The sequence below is a fragment of the Artemia franciscana genome, chromosome 8 (assembly GCF_032884065.1).
Source record: "Artemia franciscana chromosome 8, ASM3288406v1, whole genome shotgun sequence".
NCBI lineage: Eukaryota > Metazoa > Arthropoda > Branchiopoda > Anostraca > Artemiidae > Artemia > Artemia franciscana.
The window spans coordinates 47,601,145-47,622,294 of NC_088870.1; the positions used below are offsets into that span (position 1 = coordinate 47,601,145).

General features: G+C 33.1%; 1 protein-coding gene across 2 annotated transcripts in view; it reads right to left on the minus strand.

Annotated features, from left to right (window-relative positions):
- LOC136030501 (conserved oligomeric Golgi complex subunit 3-like) overlaps nt 1-20,585 on the minus strand; it is a 51,959-nt gene extending 31,374 nt beyond the window's left edge. Inside the window, exons 1-5 of one of the 2 annotated variants that reach the window (XM_065709521.1) lie at nt 20,471-20,585; nt 8,545-8,703; nt 6,037-6,090; nt 1,295-1,414; nt 301-408 (exon numbers count right to left, since the gene is read on the minus strand). In XM_065709521.1, the coding sequence (XP_065565593.1) occupies nt 301-408; nt 1,295-1,414; nt 6,037-6,090; nt 8,545-8,700 (438 nt within the window). In that variant the 5' untranslated portion in view covers nt 8,701-8,703; nt 20,471-20,585. The remainder of the gene's footprint in view (nt 1-300; nt 409-1,294; nt 1,415-6,036; nt 6,091-8,544; nt 8,704-20,470) is intronic. The other variant, XM_065709522.1, reaches the window with a different exon arrangement.
- Between the last annotated feature and the right edge of the window lie 565 nt (nt 20,586-21,150).

Sequence of the window (21,150 nt, forward strand, 5' to 3'; positions counted from 1 at the left end):
CAGTGGGAATTCTATTCTTTCAAGTGTAAAGTTCAAAATTGCTAGTGACTTTTCTTTTACGACAATATAGAAGTAATGCAATCTCTTTGTGCGCTACAGATCGAATAAAATAAACATTTTTTATAAAATTGACCTAGTTTTGGAAAATTGTAATTCGCTCCCTCTTCTCTCAACACAAAGAAAATTTCTTAAAAGCATAATTTTTTCGGCAAAAAAAATACACTTTCCATTTTTGAATCCACCTCCTCCGAAAAAAACCCTGGGTGAGTGCCAGCAACTAACCTATAGGGCACAACTAACCTTTTTCTTAATCATTTCCATACAAGTAGATCGAAGTGTGTCCGTTTTCTCATTTATTGAATCGTATTGTAATTCAAGGTTGTCTAGCTGAGACAGCACAGATGTCATCTACAAAGAAAACAAGTATTGTATATCGCATACTACACAATGTTCATGTCTAACCAAATAATAAAGTTCAAAACACAGTGTTTCATAGACAGAACATTATTTTTGGGTAGTACTAATTTGCCAGGGTATTGGAACCATGTGTCATTTACAGATATGATAAAACCATAGTCATTACAATATATAAAGAAACGACATAGAAATATAAGTAATAGAGAAATAAACGTTTAGATAGCATGTTCATTTCCATCAAACCGCATTTGTTAATATTCGTTTACATTAAATTCTTAATATTTCTTGATTTGGAAGTCAACATACAGAAAAAGTAAAGTTTTATTTCAGGCAGAGAGGGGGGGGGAGAACAATTTCAATGGAAGATTCCACTTTTTTCCCTTCCTGTATAAGTGTTCCTGATACCCATTTAGCAAACAATTTTCTTCTTCTTCTTCAGAAAACAAGCCTTGGGAACTCGGATCAGACTCTTTCCAGCTTCTAGGTATTTTTTGGCTTATATTCCATGACATATCCTCTACTTCTTCACAATTTTTTTTTTTTTAGTATCAGATGTTATTCTCTTTCGGCAATTTTTATACTAATCTGAACACATTTTATTACTTTTTGGAGACGAAAAAATTCTTTTTTTTTTTTTACTTTTTTTAGTGCATTATGAAAGGGGTAAAATTGGCGTTTAAAAACATGGTTTTAATAATCATTTTAATCTTGCAATCAATTTTCCATTTCATACCTATAATAATTTTTTTCACGTATTCTATAAGTATTTAAGTACCTTTCAGGAGCTTTGGTAACTCAAAATTGAGGTATTAAGTCAAATGGTGCTATCACAATTAAATACCTTAATTAATAATTAAATACCCTAATTAATAATTACCAAAAAAGCAACAGTAGATATTTCCTTTTCCCAGTGTTCAATCTCAGTTTCTGCCAACTGAAACTCGGATTCAGCTTCGTTTAAAATATCCTCTTCAATCACTTTCCAAAGCGAAGCAAGCTGAAATAAAAGAAAATAAAATACCACCAGGCAGCACATAAATGTTTGGGGGGGGGGAATTCGGAAAAATTATTAATATCAAAATACAAGAAAAAAGGCAAAAATTTGCCTTTGTAATATCTTTTCACGTGTCTGACCTTTAAGTGGTAATAATCCTAAAATTTCTTCTTTGGGGCCTGAATGAGACATAAATCTTACAAAAAGTGAAACTTGTGCTATGTCATTTATGTCACAAGACTTGTCAACAACTACTGATAAAGTCATAATCAAATTCAGATCTTCTATATGCCGTGAGTTTATACTTGAAAAAATTACTCAAAATAATCAAATAATTCTACCTCAGACATTGGTAGTTAATCATGATTTCTTGGCATAGTGGGAAATACAGCATTGGTTAAGAATTACCATAATCACTCTTATTAAAAAGACAGGTTCACCACACCACATATTTTCATAAAACTGTAAAAATATTAAAATTTTGGGGAAGACGCCCGAGCGGAAATTCTCTCCCTATTTGTGCACGTGTTAGTTTCACTCTCCACCACACCGACTTTGAAATACAGCAACATAACAGCTGTCTTAAAATAAGAAAATTTAAAGGCGACGAACCTTCTAAGTAAACCCTCCAACGTCTGAATTGTTTTTTAGACTGAATACTTTCCTGGATTTCAAATAACGTGTCCTCAGCTTAGACTTATCTAAGGACAGGACTGCTAAACACGTTGCCGACGGATAGCAGGTTGCCCTAAGATAATTTTCTTAGGCCCGCTACTCTCTAAACAGTAAACGGTAGACCTGACCAGTCCCAAAGTGTTACATTCCCTACTACTTAGAGCTTGGTCTTTCCAAAAATATTAATTTTCATGCACGGAAGTCGTCCTTCAATTACTTTTAGAGATCGTTAGAACAATTGTTCTTCCTTTTTTTTCTTTTCTTTTTTTCCTTTCTATTTTGGCAATAGATGCTTTTGAATTATATGTGCTTCATTCAATAATAGTTTAATATGTGAATGTATTATTTCGTGACCTTCCTACTTTACAGACAAAGAACCTTTGTTGGAACTCTGATTGTGTTGTATTGAGTTGCTTTTTATTGAAAATGAATATATCTATCTATCTAAAAAAATGACAAAAATAGCTTCCTATTATCCCTTGTGAAATATAGGGTGATAAAATTTGTGTTTTACATTTTTTTTATTATAAATATTCCTTGCAATTTCATTGAGAAAAACATGTAAAATAGAAATTCGATTTGATTTCCAACCAACAAAGAAAAGAAAACACAAATAACTTACAAATAGCCCCCCCCCCCTCCCAGAAAGTTAATGTGGTCAACTATTAAACAAATAAGTAACCACAAACCAAACAACATGAATATATGTGTATATATATATATATATATATATATATATATATACACACATATATATATATATATATATATATATATATATATATATATATATATATATACATATATATATATATATATATATATATTTCATTATCCCATTCTGTAATAATAATAAAAAAAACTATGAGTCCTTACCAAACAAATGCATCTTTAAATTATCGTTAAACAACCCAAATTGCCACTAGTGAGTTGCACACAACAAGCAAAAAATTAAAAGTTCTTCTTCAAATGCAGTCCAAACATCTAATCCATACAAACGTCCATACATCAAAGTCTTCCGCCAATTAAACGCTGATATAAACTAGTACCTTTCCTCATTATGACCATTGAATTTTTTTTTTTTTTTTTTTTTTTTTTTTTTTTTTTTTTTTAGACTCTAACTCTGTTTTCCCATGAAACAACAGATAACAGTGGAGAAAAAATATACAATTCCAGCTCCTAGACATATTGTTTGTTTATGACAAAACTGAATATATTGAACTTAGAGAAAGGGGGATCCAGGAATTTTCATTGGAGGGGGGGGGTCTGTCTACTAAAATATATCTTTAATGTCCTTTGTTGGGGGAAATTTCCCATCTTTATACCAACTTTACACACTTTTGGATTCTATACGGATTGCAAAGTTCTCCACTTTAGCTACATTCAAAGCCAACATTCCACTTGTAAAAACGTATATATTAAATTTTGATAGAAACGGAAATCGACATGGAAAAGATACACGTGTTTTACTTTGAATTGGTGTTCCGGAATCCGCCCTAGACTACAGAATAGTTGAGTAATTCTTGTCTAAGACATTTATGATTTGGAGACTTTGTTTGGGTTTGTGAACCCGGTTTAAGTGAAAAAGTACAGTTGTGCCCCATTGTAAAATATTTTGGACGACTCAAAAACGTCGGAGTTCATTTTCTTTCTTAGCTTGGCTACAATTGGAGTAACAATGTTAACTGCTGTAAAGCATTGCAACGAGCCCAACGAAAAAAGTTACAAAGCTGAATATGCACATTAAGACTATTTTCTGCAAACAAAGAAAAAAAAGCCAAAAAGAGAAGATGAAAAAAAAATGTAATTAGGTTAATTAAATGAAAAGTTTGTGCAGGCGTAGTTTTTTTTTTCAAACAGTTCGTGATAACAAACTGTAGTAAGGAGCGACCCGGCCCAATAGTAACCAAAACTCTAAAAAATGGAATTTCTATACCAATAGCTACATCAAAGAATCGCATTTTAATGCTTTTTTTAAATATATAAGTTTCATCAAGTTTAATCTTACCCATCAAAAGTTACGAGCCTGAGAAAATTTGCTTTATTTTAGAAAATAGGGGGAAACAACCCCTAAAAGTCATAGAATCTTAACGAAAATCACATCATCAGATTCAGCGTATCAGAGAACCCTATTGTAGAAGTTTCAAGCTCCTATCTACAAAAATGTGGAATTTTGTATTTTTTGCCATAAGGCAGATCACGGATGAGTGTTTATTTGTTTGTTTGTGTAAGTATAAGTTTATTACTGTTTTAAAAAGTAGAGTTGAGAGAAAGAGTTAATCTTTAGCGTAAAGAGCGGGGCGTTGATGAGGAAGCAGCCCCTTTCATATACGAAGTAATTTCTGTTCGTTTTAAGTTTTAATGTCGCTCCTTACTTTCAGTTAAAAAAACTTTTTTTTTTTATTTAAGTGAAAACTCACGCGCTTTAACAAGCTTCCAGCCTAGAGTTTTCGGCTAGATTAACACTCATTTTGATTTTTTGATTTTTTTACTTCAATTTATTTAACTTTGAGGTTTTGAACCATCAAAACCAAACATTTTTAAAACTCGAAATATTTCCCTTAAAGGTTTGAGCACATCAAATTTAACTTAAGTTGCTTAGTCTTAGCTTAGTCGAGCCAATTTACTTTTTTAAGCATCCGTATTATACAAATTCCAAATAGTTGCGAAAGAATAGATTTTATGTGAAAAGACCAGCTTATTGTTTGCACGCATACTGTCGTTAAACTCTGCATCCGCTAGTCCTTCAGGGAAAGCAAAAGTTATTTTTGACTTGAGTGACTCACGTAGTCACTCAACACACTCCCCATTTTTCTGAAAATTACTCCTCACCACGATTCTGTCCACCTATTGCCGTTTCCCAGTCTCCTCAAACCTTGTCTCCCGTTCGCAATCCCCTATCCTCTACATAAATTTCAGCACAGCTAATATAAACTTGTCATAACACCAAGAAGCTTGAGACTGACCAACTATATTTCTTCACCGTTTCACTCTCAAATCTTTTACTCAAGGCACTCTCAAGACACGCCTAAAGTGATGCTGTTATTTTTTAACCTAGTCTTGGGCGTTCAGTCGTACCCCCTTCCCATATGGGTTATCTAACAAATTTATTTTACAGACAATTCATCTATTCTGACGACATACCACCAATGCCAATATCTTTTAAAAGATATGTATGCTACTGGATACAGCAAACAACATAAACAATATATATATATATATATATATATATATATATATATATATATATATATATATATATATATATATATATATATATATATACCTGAACAAACCTCTAAAAGTAAACAAAACATCAAGCTGCTTTCCCTCTCGTTATCAATTGGTACAGGCGCTGCCCATGTTTTGCATTTGTTCACTTGTTCCTTTTACACTTCTATTTTTTAATATTTCCTTTGAACCTTCGTATATTTTGGCTTTGTTCTATTGAGTTTCACCTGCTTTTATCTTTTTAACATGTTATAATCAATCCCAGTTGATGAGCTCTGGGTGACAAAACTATACTTGAAATAAATAAAGGCTAGTTTATTCACTGGTGAATATATACAATAAATAATATATTATAAAAAGGCATCAAATATTTTTTCTTTTCAAGATAAATTCTGCTGGAAGAGCAATGGATTTCAATTTCAAAAAAGAATGTTTTTAAACCGTTTTTCTTACAGAATGTTTTAATTTTGACACAATGTTTTAGTTTAGACAAAATCTTTTGATTTTGAAAAAATTTTATCCGACAAAATGTTTTAATTTTGACAAAACTTATTTGACACATTTTTTTTATTTGACCAAAACCGTTGGACAAAACGTTCTAATTTTGACAAAAATTCCTTCGACAAAAAACAATGCTTTAAACAGCAAGTTTGCAATGTATTTCTTAAAGCCAAAATCAAATAAATGATATATTAGGCCTATACTAGAGGTATACATACCTGACTGGCAGTTTGAAGGGAATCTACACCAACAGATGCATCCGTTTCTTTAGACTGCAAATAAAAATACCATTAAAAAATAAAATACAAAGTGATAATATTAAACTATTCAACAAATTAAGCTGTCCCCACCTCAACGCCTCGTTCTTTACGCTAAAGTTTGGCTCTTTCTAACAACTCTATTTTTTTAAACAATAAAAAACTTTAGCGTGAAAAGCGGACGTTGAGGAAGGGACAGCCCCTTTCATATAAGGAATAAGTTCTGTTCGTCTTAAGTTTTGATGTCGCTCCTTACTTTCATTTTTCTATTTAATATTCTACAAGGTCTGTATCCTTCAGATTCCTGGCTTAAGTTTCTTTTTTAAGCTATCTTTGAACTTTTCATTAAATCTGTGGGATCCTTTTTGTTTTCTTCTTTTCCTTTTTTTTAAAGACCACACTTTTGCTAATTTCGTGAATAGTTCTCAAATGTGATAATCCATGATCATAGAACCAATGGTTCTATTTATTAATTTTGTGAACAAAAGGTCATAAGAGGTTATTTAATTTTTTCAGAAAGCAATGGTTACAAGGTTCATTTGTTACAGGAATAAGTTTGCAGTGAAAATAGAAAAAGAATGTCCAAAAAAATCTAAAAAGGAACAGACATTATAGTAATCATATTTATAGCAACCTGTTAGCAATGGCTAACAGGTTTCTGACCTTTAACCTCTTTACACAAATGTTGTGACCGATGTATATTTCAAAAATATATATAAACAAAAACGTATACGCAAACAATATACACCCTTGGTAACAGAGGATATTTTTAAGGGATCGTGTAGTAAGGGGTCCTGTACATACGAAAATATTTATAAAGCACATAAAAATGATGAGATATTATTGCTTAAGTTTCAGATTATTTACTTAACTGTTGAAAACAATATCTTCTCTCCATAGGTACCCTTGGCAACAGATCTGCTTAATTACTTAACTGTTGCAAAGAATATCTTCTCTCCATAGATACCCTTGGCAACAGATCTACTTAATTACTTAGCTGTTGCAAACAATATCTTCTCTCCATAGATACCCTTGGCAACAGATCTGCTTAATTACTTAACTGTTGCAAACAATATCTTCTTTCTATAGATACCCTTGGCAACAGATCTGCTTCATTACTTAACTGTTGCAAACAATATCTTCTCTCCATAGATACCCTTGGCAACAGATCTGCTTAATTACTTAACTGTTGCAAACAATATCTTCTCTCCATAGATACCCTTGGCAACAGATCTGCTTAATTACTTAGCTGTTGCAAACAATATCTTCTCTCCATACATACCCTTGGCAACAGATCTGCTTAATTACTTAACTGTTGCAAACAATATCTTCTTTCTATAGATACCCTTGGCAACAGATCTGCTTAATTACTTAACTGTTGCAAAGAATATATTCTCTCCATAGATACCCTTGGCAACAGATCTACTTAATTACTTAGCTGTTGCAAACAATATCTTCTCTCCATAGATACACTTGGCAACAGATCTACTTAATTACTTAGCTGTTGCAAACAATATCTTCTCTCCATAGATACCCTTGGCAACGGATCTGCTTAATTCCTTAACTGTTACAAACAATATCTTCTACCCAAAGATGCTCTTGGCAACAGATGTGTTGTAGTACTATTTAAGTTTTACATAAAGCGTGTGTTGCAAGGTTTGCGACCACCACCTTCTGCACTTAACTCATAGACTTATAGATTGCAGATAAAACAGAAAAAGTACTGTATAATGTATATCAGGTAAATAGCATCTCATAATCAATGGTGGCAATAGAGAGACCCAAAAATAACCATTTTTTTCTGAATCAAACACATTAGGATATCTTTGATGGTAGCACAAAAAAAAATACATAAACTCACCAAAAATGACTATTCCAGGATAGAACCTCTGATCTTTCCAAATACCACTGTTTCAAATCATTTTTATATTTTGAAATGTTGACTCATAAATCTATCTTTTTCTTTTTGAAGAGAGTTATCATGTTTCTTTTAAGTTTGACTCTGAAATACGAATTCAGACCATCCGGGCTGGTGATTGTCATTTCTTTTTTTATTCAGTCTTGTCAATAGTCAAACATTTAAACGGTATTTAAATGTAGAAAGGTTGAAGTTTATGTGTTTCATGAGCACAACAGAGTAGCTAATGAATATTTACCAAAGAAAAACCTATAATAAATCCATATAAACTTTATTCCATATTAACAACCCATATATGTTATGAAAAAAGAGACCATATGAGGCTCTATTCGCCGAGATCTAATAAAAACAGATTGGAAATAATGTCCTGCTTTCAGGACAGAAAAAGCAGCATGGTACAGGAAAGGAAGCACGATAACTAATTTAGATTATAAATAGCTTTAGAAAGGACAAAAAAGACTGTAGAAATCCCCTGTAGATTGTAGAAAGACTGTAGAAACCCTGGCAGGACCCTTCCAGATTAAAACTGACCCTATAGCATTTTTACTTACTTTACTCTCCTTAGAGGGTTCTTCTGGATGTTCAGAAGCAAGCTCAGTAAGGTCACTAATAGCTTCAATTTGTAGAGTAGATAGTGATGCTAGTCCTCCATTTTTCTCCCACTCCATTAATTTTAGTAAAACTGTATCATCCTGATCTGACTCCATGGCCTAAGGTAAAAAAAGTGTTAATTTAGAAATACTACGAATAAAGTACTAACCTTAAATGTTTTCATACTTTTTCGACGCCAGTGAACACAGTTCTACTACTACTACTACTAACAACCGCTCACTGCAGCACCAAGCTGCCTGAGGCCAACACAGATACGATCGCTCCTCCTCTATCAAAATGTATTCAAAGCCTCCCATCACACCCTTATAAGAAGTTCCAAATACCCTAAAATCTGTCCTTATGACATCCTCGGGTTTTGGGGATACCACTTTACTAAGATAAGAGTTTAAAAATTAACCATAAAAAGTACCACAGATCTTAGAAAACTATCCTTGAAAGTGGGCATTCAAGGATATTGAGAAATAATCACTTCCTTGCTTATGTATGTTTGTGGCCTGGAAAACCGTGGTTGAGACTAGTCAATAAAAGTTACACTTTGGTGTAATTAGCAACATTTTATATCTGGATACACGGTTGACCCCTGGTCTTCGTTAAGCTTTTTTTTTGGGAGGGCTTTGGATTATCGTCTGTCTTAATTTCTATAGCTTATAATTTCATCTTTGTTGGTCTTTATATTCTGTGGAACGAAAAGTCCCAGTGGCCTATATATGGCCAGACTCATGTCTCGTTGTTGTTGAGTCCAATAAAAGTAACCATATTTATATTCAGTCTCTCAATAACGTTATTTAAGATTCTCATCTATACCCAGTAGGAAGCCTTGTGTAATTAGTCAGGCCAACCCTAAGGAAACATTACTCTACTTATTAATCACCTTGAGATTGTACCCCATACCCCTCCAAGGGCCAGATTAACAACGACTTTACTGCACTGTAAGTAAAAACATTCATCCTTTCTGCAACCAAAACTAGAGGTCCGACTGTACTTTTTTTTTTTCACAAAATTTGATTCTTCTTAGAAAGATAATAATAACTTTTAAGATAACCTTATGATTACAATCAATTATTCTATTTCTGAATCATGGCAATGGTAAATAAGAAAACATTTCCTTTCAACTTCTTTACACAAAGGTAAGTGATTATATTTTATACACTTGTTCTAGTCTGTGTCCAATAACCCCTGTCAAAATACTAAATTCAATCTACTTTGGGGAAGCAGCAAATACTACGTAACTCGGGTTTGCAGCTAACTTAAAAAAGAAGAATCTGTTAGTAACGGGTCAAAAATAAAATTAAGAAAGAAAATAATCTCTGTCAGTCTCTTCCTTTTCTCAATACTAGTAAGAAAAACCTGGTATTTGACCTGTCAGTAGAGGTTAACTATTGGCATGGATGTTTGAATGGACTTCAGACAAGACGCCATACTTAATCTAATAAAACTAAATTTCAGATAACACAAAGAAAAAGGAAATTTAGCTTTAGAGAGATGCAATCTACAATGTCTATATACTAGTTTAAAGTGTTAAAAATGGTGGCTTTACCCCCTTAGCTTCTTCTGGATATATAAGATCTAGGTATTAATGCCCTTTCAACAGCAGAGTCAATTGTTGCAAAGTACCTGAACATTTCTGAGCAAAAATTAATAAATAATCTCTCCTTATTTAGTCTCTGGTTTTTAAACTTGTTATCAGCATATTGACAGATTAATGCCAAAAACTTACGAGAGATGATATAAAATATATATGTTTTATTTTGCAATATATAAATATCTATTATAAATTACTTTATATTTCTCATGCAAATGGTTAATACTGGCTCAATATAAGTGGTGAGAGGGGGAAAATTAGGTAGGTAAGATTGGACAGAAGTGAAACATAGGATAAGTACCAGATTTTGTTGATTTGTAGTCTTATTTTTGTGATTATTCCTTGTCAATGATTGGTTCTTAATACTAGTTTTAACAACAAAGTACCACAGTTAGTGAACTTAAAAAAGCATTGATATATAATTTTAACAACACAATTTTATCACCTTGCTTGAACAAATTTCCAGTGCTGCAGCAAATCTTACTTTATTAGAAAACTTAGTCGAAGCCCAAGAAGAATCTATAAGAGTAGAAACGAATAAGCAACTTGATAGACATGTGAATGCAGATAACAGAGATAATCAAAGAAGCAAGCTAAATTGAAACAAATACGCAAGCCGAATATAATAGTATCTGGAACATCTCCACAACCAAACGACAAGAGATTCATTTGTGATTTCCTGTCCAAGGAATATAACTTACAACATGTAACTGTAGAAAACGGTCACCACCTTATCAGCCCGAATAATTCCCATAATGAGAGCAGTCTTGGAGGACAAGCCCCATTTTTTTAGTTGATGAATTAAGAATAAATAAATCCATCCTACAAAAATCATAAAAGCAAAAAGGAATGACAAGATGTAGTTTAGAAATAATGTTTTCAAAAGCTGAATGTGCAAAGAGGGCCAAGTTATATGAACAATTCTATGTACATCATGCCAATGGTGAGGTAGATGTAGTTACTTCAGGTAAAAAAATATTTAAAAAACGTGTTCATCTTTGAAGCACCAGCTGAAATGGATTTGCACTAAATGACTATCAGAGTTGTAAGTAGTGTAAATAAAAATGTGTCTCCCAATGTTGAAATAAGTGACACTGATAAATCTTCTAGCAATGCAGGATCAGTGAGCAGTATCTTTTATTTTAATTTTTAATTATCATTTATCAATAATCAATAATTTTAATTAGTTTTTAATTACTATTAATTTTTAATAATAATTTTATTTAATCAAATTTAATAATTTAAATTTTGAATTTAATTATATATTATTGTTAATTATGTTTAATTTGTAATTATTTCAATATTTAATATTTAATTTAATTTCAATTTTAATATTTTAATTTTAATATATTTAATTTTAATTTTTAATTATCCTTAATTTTAAGTGATCCTGAACCCCTTATTGAAAATCAGTTTCTCATTTCAAGCAAAAGTGGCCATTTAGTTATCATGTCTGTATTTTCTCTGAATTATTGTCCTCAACCTCTGTTCTGCACTCGAACCTTTATTGACAATCAAGACATAGAACAGGAACTTGCATCAATTAACTGGCCAGAGCTTATTACAAATGACATAAATTAATCTTGGTTGAAATTTAAAGGAATTATCTGTACTCTCGCGTCACCTTTCGAAAGCAATTTAAGACGCTTCCATTTCTCACAAGAGAAGTCAAAAGACTGATCAACAAGAAATCCAAAGCCAGGAGAAAATACAGCAAGAAAAGACCCACGACAGCTGACTAAAATACCCAAAGCCTCAAAACCTTGTTTATTGTATAATTGGGGAACTGAAATCTGAAAACGAAGAAAAGCTTGCCTCTGATATTAACGAAAATTCCAAATTTTTCTGGAAACATGTTTCTGCTAAGAGTTCTAACCATCATACTATTCATGCCATTCTATATAATGGTACAACCCATTCATCATCAATCGACAAGGCTAATGCATTGAACTCTTAGTTTGCTCCATCTTTCACAAACAATCTTATGCATATGTCCCTGCTGCGTGATTATATCCTATAACTAGGGTAAAGGTACCGATGATTCAACAGTGCAATTTTGGAATTACTGTCGAAATGTTCATTCAAAACAGGATAACTCTACTTAGTTGGGACTTGGAACACCATCTCTTGAAGCCGTCGTTATGTTTTGACCATGTGAACCGTTAAAACTATATCCAATACACCCAGATAAGAAAAGTATATTCAATTCAATCGGTTTTCTGTTTTTGACACAAAATGAGCTCCTGACAATTTTTTAGCTATGTAATGTTCAAACTGTCATTACTTTTTTTTGCAAAAAAAAAAGTTGGGATCAGATCCAATACGGCAAGATACATCTGATCTTCTCTAAAATGTAGCCACATTGGCTTTTTCTTGATAAAATTAAATTTAAAAGACAAATTTTTTCAACTGAAATTAAGGAGCAACATTAAAACTCAAAATAAACAGAAATTATTATGTATAGGAGGGTGGTTGCCTCCCCCCTCAACACCTCGTTTTTCACTCTAAAGTCTTTTGGCACTTTAAAAAAAAGTTACTTATTGTTCTAATTAAACAACCCTTGTGTTTCAGGAGTCGTTTTTAAAGAATTGGGACAAAATTCAAAACTCTGGCGTAAAGAGCGTGGTGTTGAGGAGGGGTCAACCCCCTCATACACATTTCTGTTCATTTTAAGCTTTAATGTTGCTCCATACTTTGAGTTGAAAAAACTTGTTTTTTTATTTGATTTTTTTATCGTTTCTTTTAATAAGCCAGGATACATGGCTCCACGGAAACATCCCATTCCCTCGGAAATATCATCTGGACCATTCAATCCTGGCGAAAATTTACCCTGGACAATTACCCTTAACATATCCAGGCATAAAAAGGAATCAGTAAAGAGAAAGCAAGACATAAAAAGAAATTTCGTAAAGGAATTCTGGAAAATTCCCCTGAAAATTTCACCCCTCCATGGAAAATTCTCCCAGCGCGAAATCCCCGCAGCAAAAAATTCGTCCTCCCCTCCACACCCGAAAAATGTATGAATACTTCCCAATAACAAATACTATATGCAAATAATGGGCAAATTTCATAACTTAAAGATCTTTCCCCAGATGGTGTGGGGGGTCTCCAAAGACAGAGTTATTGAAGATTTAAACTATACTGAACAAAATCATCTCAAAATTTTGATCGGACAATTTTGGGGAAAAAGTTGCATGGGATGGGGCCTAGTTGCCCTCCAATTATTTGGTCACTTAAAAAGTCACTAGTAATTTTCATTTCAATTAGAATGAGCTCTCTTCCAACGTTCTAGGCCTACTGGTTTGATACGATCACCACTGGGGAAAAAAACACACACACAAAAAAAACGCATCCCTGATCTGGCAAACATTACAAAATTCCACATTTTTGCAGACAGGGGCTTGAAACCTCTACAGTAGAATTTTTTGATGCACTGAATCCGATGGTGTGATTTTCATTAAAATTGCATGACTTTAAGGGGATTTTTCCCCATTTTGCGAAAATCAGTAAGATTTTCTCAGGTTCATAGCTTTTGATGGGTAAGACTAAACTTAATGAAACTTATATATATGGCATCAGCATAATACGCAAATTCTTTTGATATGCCTAATTTGAAATGCTGTTTTTTAGAGTTTGGTTACTATTGAGCCGGCTCGCTCCTTACTTACAGTTTGTTACCATGAACTGTTTGAAATTAAATTAAAAAGAAAGCTAATATTATATTGACAAAACTATGTTCCAAGTATCAAAAATTCTTGTTTGATGTTGTGGACTAAAAATGCTCCTTTGGCCAAACTAAAACGAAGGCATTGGCTTGTATCATGAGATTTTATTTTATTTTTTTTAATATTTTGTACGTCAAAATTTTCGACAGACAGCAACAGGCCCTGTCAAAATATAGGTGACTACTGAAACTTCACCAAACACATAAAACACATGAGAAACAATTCATGTCAAAACTCAAGAGTCCTCTGATAGAAATGTAGTTGTCGAATTTACAGGTACTTCCTCAACAATGAGAGATTTTGATTATTATTATTTCTAATAATATTTCACAGGAAATTAAAATTAAAAGTTTTCTTTTTTCAAATCGTAGTTTTACTGATTTCATGCTAGATTTTTCCATCATCTGAGGAGCTGTTGCTTGGCCTAGTGCTATGGTCATATGTTTAAGTATTTGACTTGGTTGTCATAGCAACCTAATTCATTTATCACTGAATAGCTTTAAAGTAGACCCCTCTTAGTAAATTCTGTATATGTTTTCTTTCAAATAAATCCCAAGTTGTAAAATACAAAAATATTCTATCTGAACCTCTCCCTACTTACCATGGAATTCCTCAAGGAACCTTGTTAGGACCACACTTATATCTAGTATTGATTATTGAAATTGGTAGAGATTCCCTCAAAGATCAAAATCCTACCCATGTTTTGGACAAAGCTAAGAATTTATATATGAAAGTATACTTCCACTAAGTCAAATATAATGAAAATAAACTTCTTAAAATACTTGAAATCCGCTTCCGTTTTCTTAAACCCTATCCCACCCAAAGTACTAGAGAAACATGTTAAACTCCTTGGTGTCACAAATTTCTAATATCTTAAATAGGAGATGCATATTTCAAGGATTTCGGACTTTCCAGACATAGGATAGACATGACTAAAATTTTCAAAGTGGATTAAAATGGAAGACTAACTTTGAAATGGCCAAATGTTGACAACATTTTCACTGTGAACAAGAAAAAAATATATGCTGGACCACTAACGCTGGCCATTCCAAATAGCGTTTGGAGATGCTAATCATGTGGCATGCACCACTGTAAAAAAAAAAGTCCTATGACCTAGGTCACATGATTACATTCCATATGATTATCCAATTTCGTTTCTATTCTTGAGGCATTTTTTTTTTCAGTTTTTTGCTTCCACTATCTGAATAGTGTTTTATCCATTTACAAATTAAACAAAGTTAAAGAGAGAGAAAAAAGTAGAATAAATAGGCATGTCGAATACACCAGGATTCACCCACAAGCATTCCCCAAGTATTTTGACACGCGTCAAGTTGGGTTCCAACTTGTGTTGAAAACAGGTATTTTTTTTTGTTCTGTCAAATTTGTAGGTGAAAACGCTTCCCATTTCAGAAAATCGGAGTTTTGTACCCTTTTCTGATAAAGCTTCAAACTTATAATCAAATAGTTAGATTCCTATATGTTTCCCTACATACTAAAACCATTTTCAAACCAAAAGTCTTTAAATTAAGCCTTACAGAGTAGAAAAAGTGTTTTTTTTTTTACAAAAACTGTCAAATCATTGGTGCCTATATCCTTATCCAATGCCTGAATTGTCAATCAATGAACAAATGGCTCTTGCTAGTGTTGATAAACTTGATGTCCATAATTCTAGAGGACCAAAGGGGGACAACCTTCTGACTGGAGAATGTCATACATCACTCCAATCCAATCTACAGAAAAGGATATAAAGACAGTATCAAAAAATATCATTCCATCAGCATAAATTCTGCTGCTGTAAAAGTTCTTGAAAAAATACATAAATAAAGCTTTGATGTAGCATTTTGAGGTCAAAAACATCCTCAGTCCTTCTCAATATGGCTTCAGATCTGGCAGATCCATTAACACTAGCCATCAACAAATGTATGATTATCCCACTACAATACTTGACAAAATTTTTCTGTCAACACGACCCTCCTACAATTAGCCAAAGATTTTGATAAAATTTGCCATGAGTTCCTTATCACAAAGTTGAAAGGTGTAAACATAGACCTTTCTTTTAAATGATGGATTCAGGACTTTCTATCAGATAGAACCCAAGTTGTCATAAATTTAGGTTCCTCAGTTCCTCATTTTTTCTTCTAGAACAGTTTTATGTGGTTTCCCTCAGGGTGATATTCCTGTACAAAGCCTTTTTAATGTCTGTTTAAATGAAGCACCAAATCTTTTATTGGACATCCATTCTAAATGATTCTAAATTAGTGGGCAAAGCTACTAAATTAGTGGCCAACACTGTTTTTTAGATAATGTTCATGCTTGAAAAAGATTGTTGGCTTATATATATACAGAACCGAAAAGGGAAAGAACAGCAAATGCAATCTATTTCAGCTGATTGTAAGAGTCAGGAATACTATTCCATTCATTGAAACTGCTCATGTTTTCCTTCTCCAGGTGATTCAAAGCAGACCACTTGTGTTGTGAACTATGACCACATTTTTTTCTTCTCCACTATTTCCAATGCAACACAAAGACATTCAAATTTATAGTGCCATATCTCCTTGTTTTTTAAATCCAGCAACTGTATTTCAAAGCTACCAACTTCAATTGCAAAAGGATAAAATTTTAACCAGATATCATACATTAAGATGACTCTTGAAAAATGCTAAAGTTGTTCTGCTGTTTTTAAATTCCTGAAACCTGCTGACAAATGTTTCCCTCATATTTGAAATTATTGTTTTAAAAGAGTGTTTATCAATAGAGGAATTATTTTCATGGTGAGGCTTCAGAAGGCTTAGAAAGCAAAACAATATTTCCCTCTCAATATCCTGAGCAAAGAGGATATTTTTTCCCAATGTTATTGCTTCTTTTAACATAAAACAAAATAAGTTTCTTTTCCCTTGCAGTTTACAATTAAGCTAATTTAGATGAAACAGAACATTTACCATGACATAAAAGTTTTGGATCTACTAATTGTTGGTTAGTTCTGGATGCTCAAGGCCCTTCTTCAGCAGAAATGCATTAATTTCAAGAAAAAGGGATGCAAAACGTTTTGAAATGCCCCCTCCCCCCTTGATGAACAATGAACCTTGCTATGGAACAGAAGATCTGCATACTCACTCTCTGTTTCAAATGAAAAATCTTTAAATTGGCAATAACTAAGAGCTTTAGCTAAAATAGATTTCATAATTGTAATCACTAACTCTATAAATTTACAAATATCTTCCATGAATGGTTGTGCATAAAGTGTTTGTTGATGAATGATACAATGGTAAACAAGTATCCCATTATTACTTTTTTTTTCAAAAATTCCACCAAACCCTTTTTCTTAGGTCAGTCAAACTTTTGAGCCCATCTGTTTAAATCAACACGATTTTATCAAGAAGACTGTGATGTTTATCCATATGTTCAATTACAGTAGATGCAATATCTTCTCACATGTATGACCTTTGAGTGGTAGTAATTCTAAAGATTCTTCTTTGGGGCTTGAATGAAACATAAATCTTACAAAAATTGAAACTTGTGCTGTGTCATTTATGTCACAAGAATTGTCAACTACTAATGATAAACTCAAAACCAATTTCAGATCTTCCATATGCTGTTTGTTTATATTTGAACAAATTACTCAAAAATAAAGAAATGATTTTACCTCAAACATTGGTAATTAATCATGATTTCTTGCCATAGTAGGAAAAACAGCATTGGTTAAGAATTACCATAATCAGCCTTGCAAAAAACAGGTTCTTGAAATAATCATATAGAAGGCACAAAACCATGATTGAAATAATGACCAATATCATTGATACCAGTACACTCAATACTGCTTATAGCCCTTTCCCCAGGGACTATGGAGGGTTGCATCATCACTAAAAGTATAGTCATTGGACCTGTAAGTCATGCTGAAGAAAATAACTGTCTCAAAATTTTGATTGGACAACCTTGGGGGAAGGGGCTAGCTGCTCTCTAACCTTTTCAGTCACTTAAAAAGAGAAATAGAACTTCTAATTTCCATTCAAAAAGCCCTATGCCAATCTTCTAGGACCATTGGTTTGATAAAGTCACCCCAGAGAAAAAACAAAACAAATGAACATGCATCCATGACCTTTCTTCTGACAAAAAATACAAAATTCAACATTTTTCTAGATAGAAGCTTGAAACCTCTACAGTATGGTTCTCTGACAGCATGCTTTTCATTAATACCCCTGAATTTTCGAGGGTGTTTTCTCCCTTTTTTGAAAATTAAGCAAATTTTCTCATGCTTGTATCTTTTGATGGGTAACATTAAGTTTAATGAATATATATTTAGAGTCAGCACAACAAGCCAGCTCTTTTGATGTATTTGTTGATATTAACATTTTGTTTTTTAAAGTTTTGGGAGCCAAACTGCTCCTTACTTATAGTTTGTCACCATGGACTATTTGATAAAAACAACATTCTACAATAGATCTCCTACTGGGATTAGCAAGCTTTTGAAGTATCTAATTTGTCCAGAGTTAGAATCTGTCAAATAATGAACAACAAAAAGTGAATATCTGCTATACTCTGGTTGTCTCCAGAGACTCAAATACCATCTCTTGCATGCAGATGTAGGCAAGGGGATACACTAATATTATATAAAATGGTATGTGACTAGGATATGATCATCAACCTGTTTTCTGAGAGATAATACCTCTAGGACAAAAGGGCACCCCTTCAAACTTTACTAGAAGTATGCTAATACCCATCTGCAAAACAAATTCTTTTTCAATCATGTAGTTAACCATGAAACTCCATTAGCAAGAATGTTATTTTGTCCCCTCCCCCAGTACTGAAGCCTTCAAGTCAGCAGTCAACAGAGATTGGTGTAGCAAGTTGTGACCAATAGTTTCAGATACACCTGCTGAACAGAGTTGTTATCTTCACTGATTGGTATCTATATGGATTTTTCTGTATATGAAACCTTACAAACTATTTAGGTTTAAGGTAAAAAAGTGAAACCTTTTAACAATTTAGGAAATAACCCTTGATATGAAATTGACACCCACATAAATTGTACCCTTCACTTTCAAAAAGAAAAATTGGCCAATATTCATTTTATAGCAGGGTGTGGAAGCCATGGAATGATCTTCCACCTGCAACATTTTTAACAGACAATATAAAGACATTCAAAACAAAACTAGCAGAAACACATTTTCACAGTAAATCATTTTTAGTATTATTTGTCAGTGTTTTTAGTTGTTATTTTTCATAGATTTGTATGTGTGTATTATGTTGTCAGCATTGACATAACTTCTTTTTATTATGTTTAGTGCAACAAGCTTGAAAGCTTACCATATTTGGCATTAATAAAAAAATGTACAGCTTATTTTCTGAGATAGCAGGAATTACAGGTAAAATTCTAGTTAATTGACTTCTTGGTATCTCAGACAGGGTTTAGGATAGGAAAATGAAACTTTCAGGGATGAACCTACAGACTAAAGTATGTCCCAGGAAGGTATTTTGAAGCAGCTACCTCTACTCCTTCTCCCTCTAGAGGGCCCTGACCATTGATGACCTTTAAACATACGTGTGTTATAAAAGTGAAACCTTGGAAAATAGATCTTCTGCTTAATTGAAGTACAACAAAATTGTTTTCAACTGCTTAACTTTGCTCAATTCCATTTATAAGGTTTTAAAGATATATAAATACATTTCCTAAATTTTGAAAAAAAACATTGATATGGTTCAAAATTCTACTCAAATAACAGAAATTGCATTTTCAGAACTAAAGACAGAGAAAAAGCAACTAGCAACTGAAAATTAAGGTAAAATGTTGTTTTGTCAAAATTTCAATAGGTCATGTCATGTAGGCAAATTTCAGGGCCCTCTAGAGGGAGAAGGAGTGGAGGTGGGTACTTGAAAATACCTTCCCAGGATATACTTTAGATTGTAGACCTATCCCTGAAAGTTTCATTGTTCCAAGATAGCAAGAAGTCAATTAACTAGAATTTTACTGAATTATCCTACATTCTCAAAAACCAAAACCAATGAAAAAGATTGAAAACTGATAGGCTAATTGAGATAAAAAGGTTTTGTCATAATATAATTAGCATAGAACTATCATGAAGGATGCCTATTAAATCTTTTATGCCCAAGAAATCAGAAAAGGGTAAGCATAATAGCTTGCCAACACCCTCCTAGGATATATTTTTGACCCTGGATTCTCTCCTGAAAGTTTCCCTTACCTAATTCAACTACTTTCCAAGATAACAAAAATACTCTAAACCAAAAGTTTACTAGAAAGAGCACAAATTGGGCAAGTTAATGCAAAAAACCATCTTGGTTATAGAATGGTCAGCCAACAAAAGGAAAAGATGAATTGACCATACTACTTGAAAACACGTTCTTGGGCTGTAAATCTGTTCCTGAAATCTTCATACTTTGACTTTATGTCATATGAGACACAACAAAGACCCTAAACATGAGTTTTGTCCAATTAGGCTATTAAATATGATGCTAGGCTGTTATAGCCTATTCCTACTTTGAATACCCTGGGTTATTCTAAACAGAAAATCATTAGTCCATCTAAGGCCTCTCTTTACTCACAAAGGTAGAAAATCAACGAGTCTTAAACCTTCTACAGGCGCGATACCTGATAAATGTTTTCTTTAGTCAACGCAAAATCCGAAGTCAGAAGTCACGTTGTCGCATTTCAAATTTTATATATTCATTGGCCTCAGTGGCGTTGGATACAACTTGAAGAAGGTCAGGGTCGGGCTGGCTAACATAGTCCAGGGTTAGAATTGATCCTTCCAGGCGGACAGTTGAGCGCTCTCGTCAGTGATAATATTTCCATCATTAGATTTGATAGGGCCTAGAGAGGACGCCTGTCCATCTGTAAAATTCCGAAGGTGTTTGTATAAAGCACATGTGTCACCCTTTCTGGCGGCCTCCTCGAGATCAGCGGTTTTTTTTTCGGTGAACAGCTTTCTGTCTCTGTGGAGGAATTTATTTCTTACGCCATTTTGACGTCTGTAGGTAACCATGTCCTTCGCTAGGGGTACTTTGCGACGCTGTTCAATAATATCTAGAGTTTCCTGCGATATCCAGGACTTTTTTCTGGGCTTCAGACGACGAATATTACTTTCGGCCGGAAGCAATACGCCGTCCCTAAATAGTTTCCATGCTTCTTCAGATTCTGAAATTTAATTGTGTCATCGACTACATTATGACTCGGATTATAAACCACCTCAGTTTGGGTTGCATTACGTTGATGGAGTACTTTC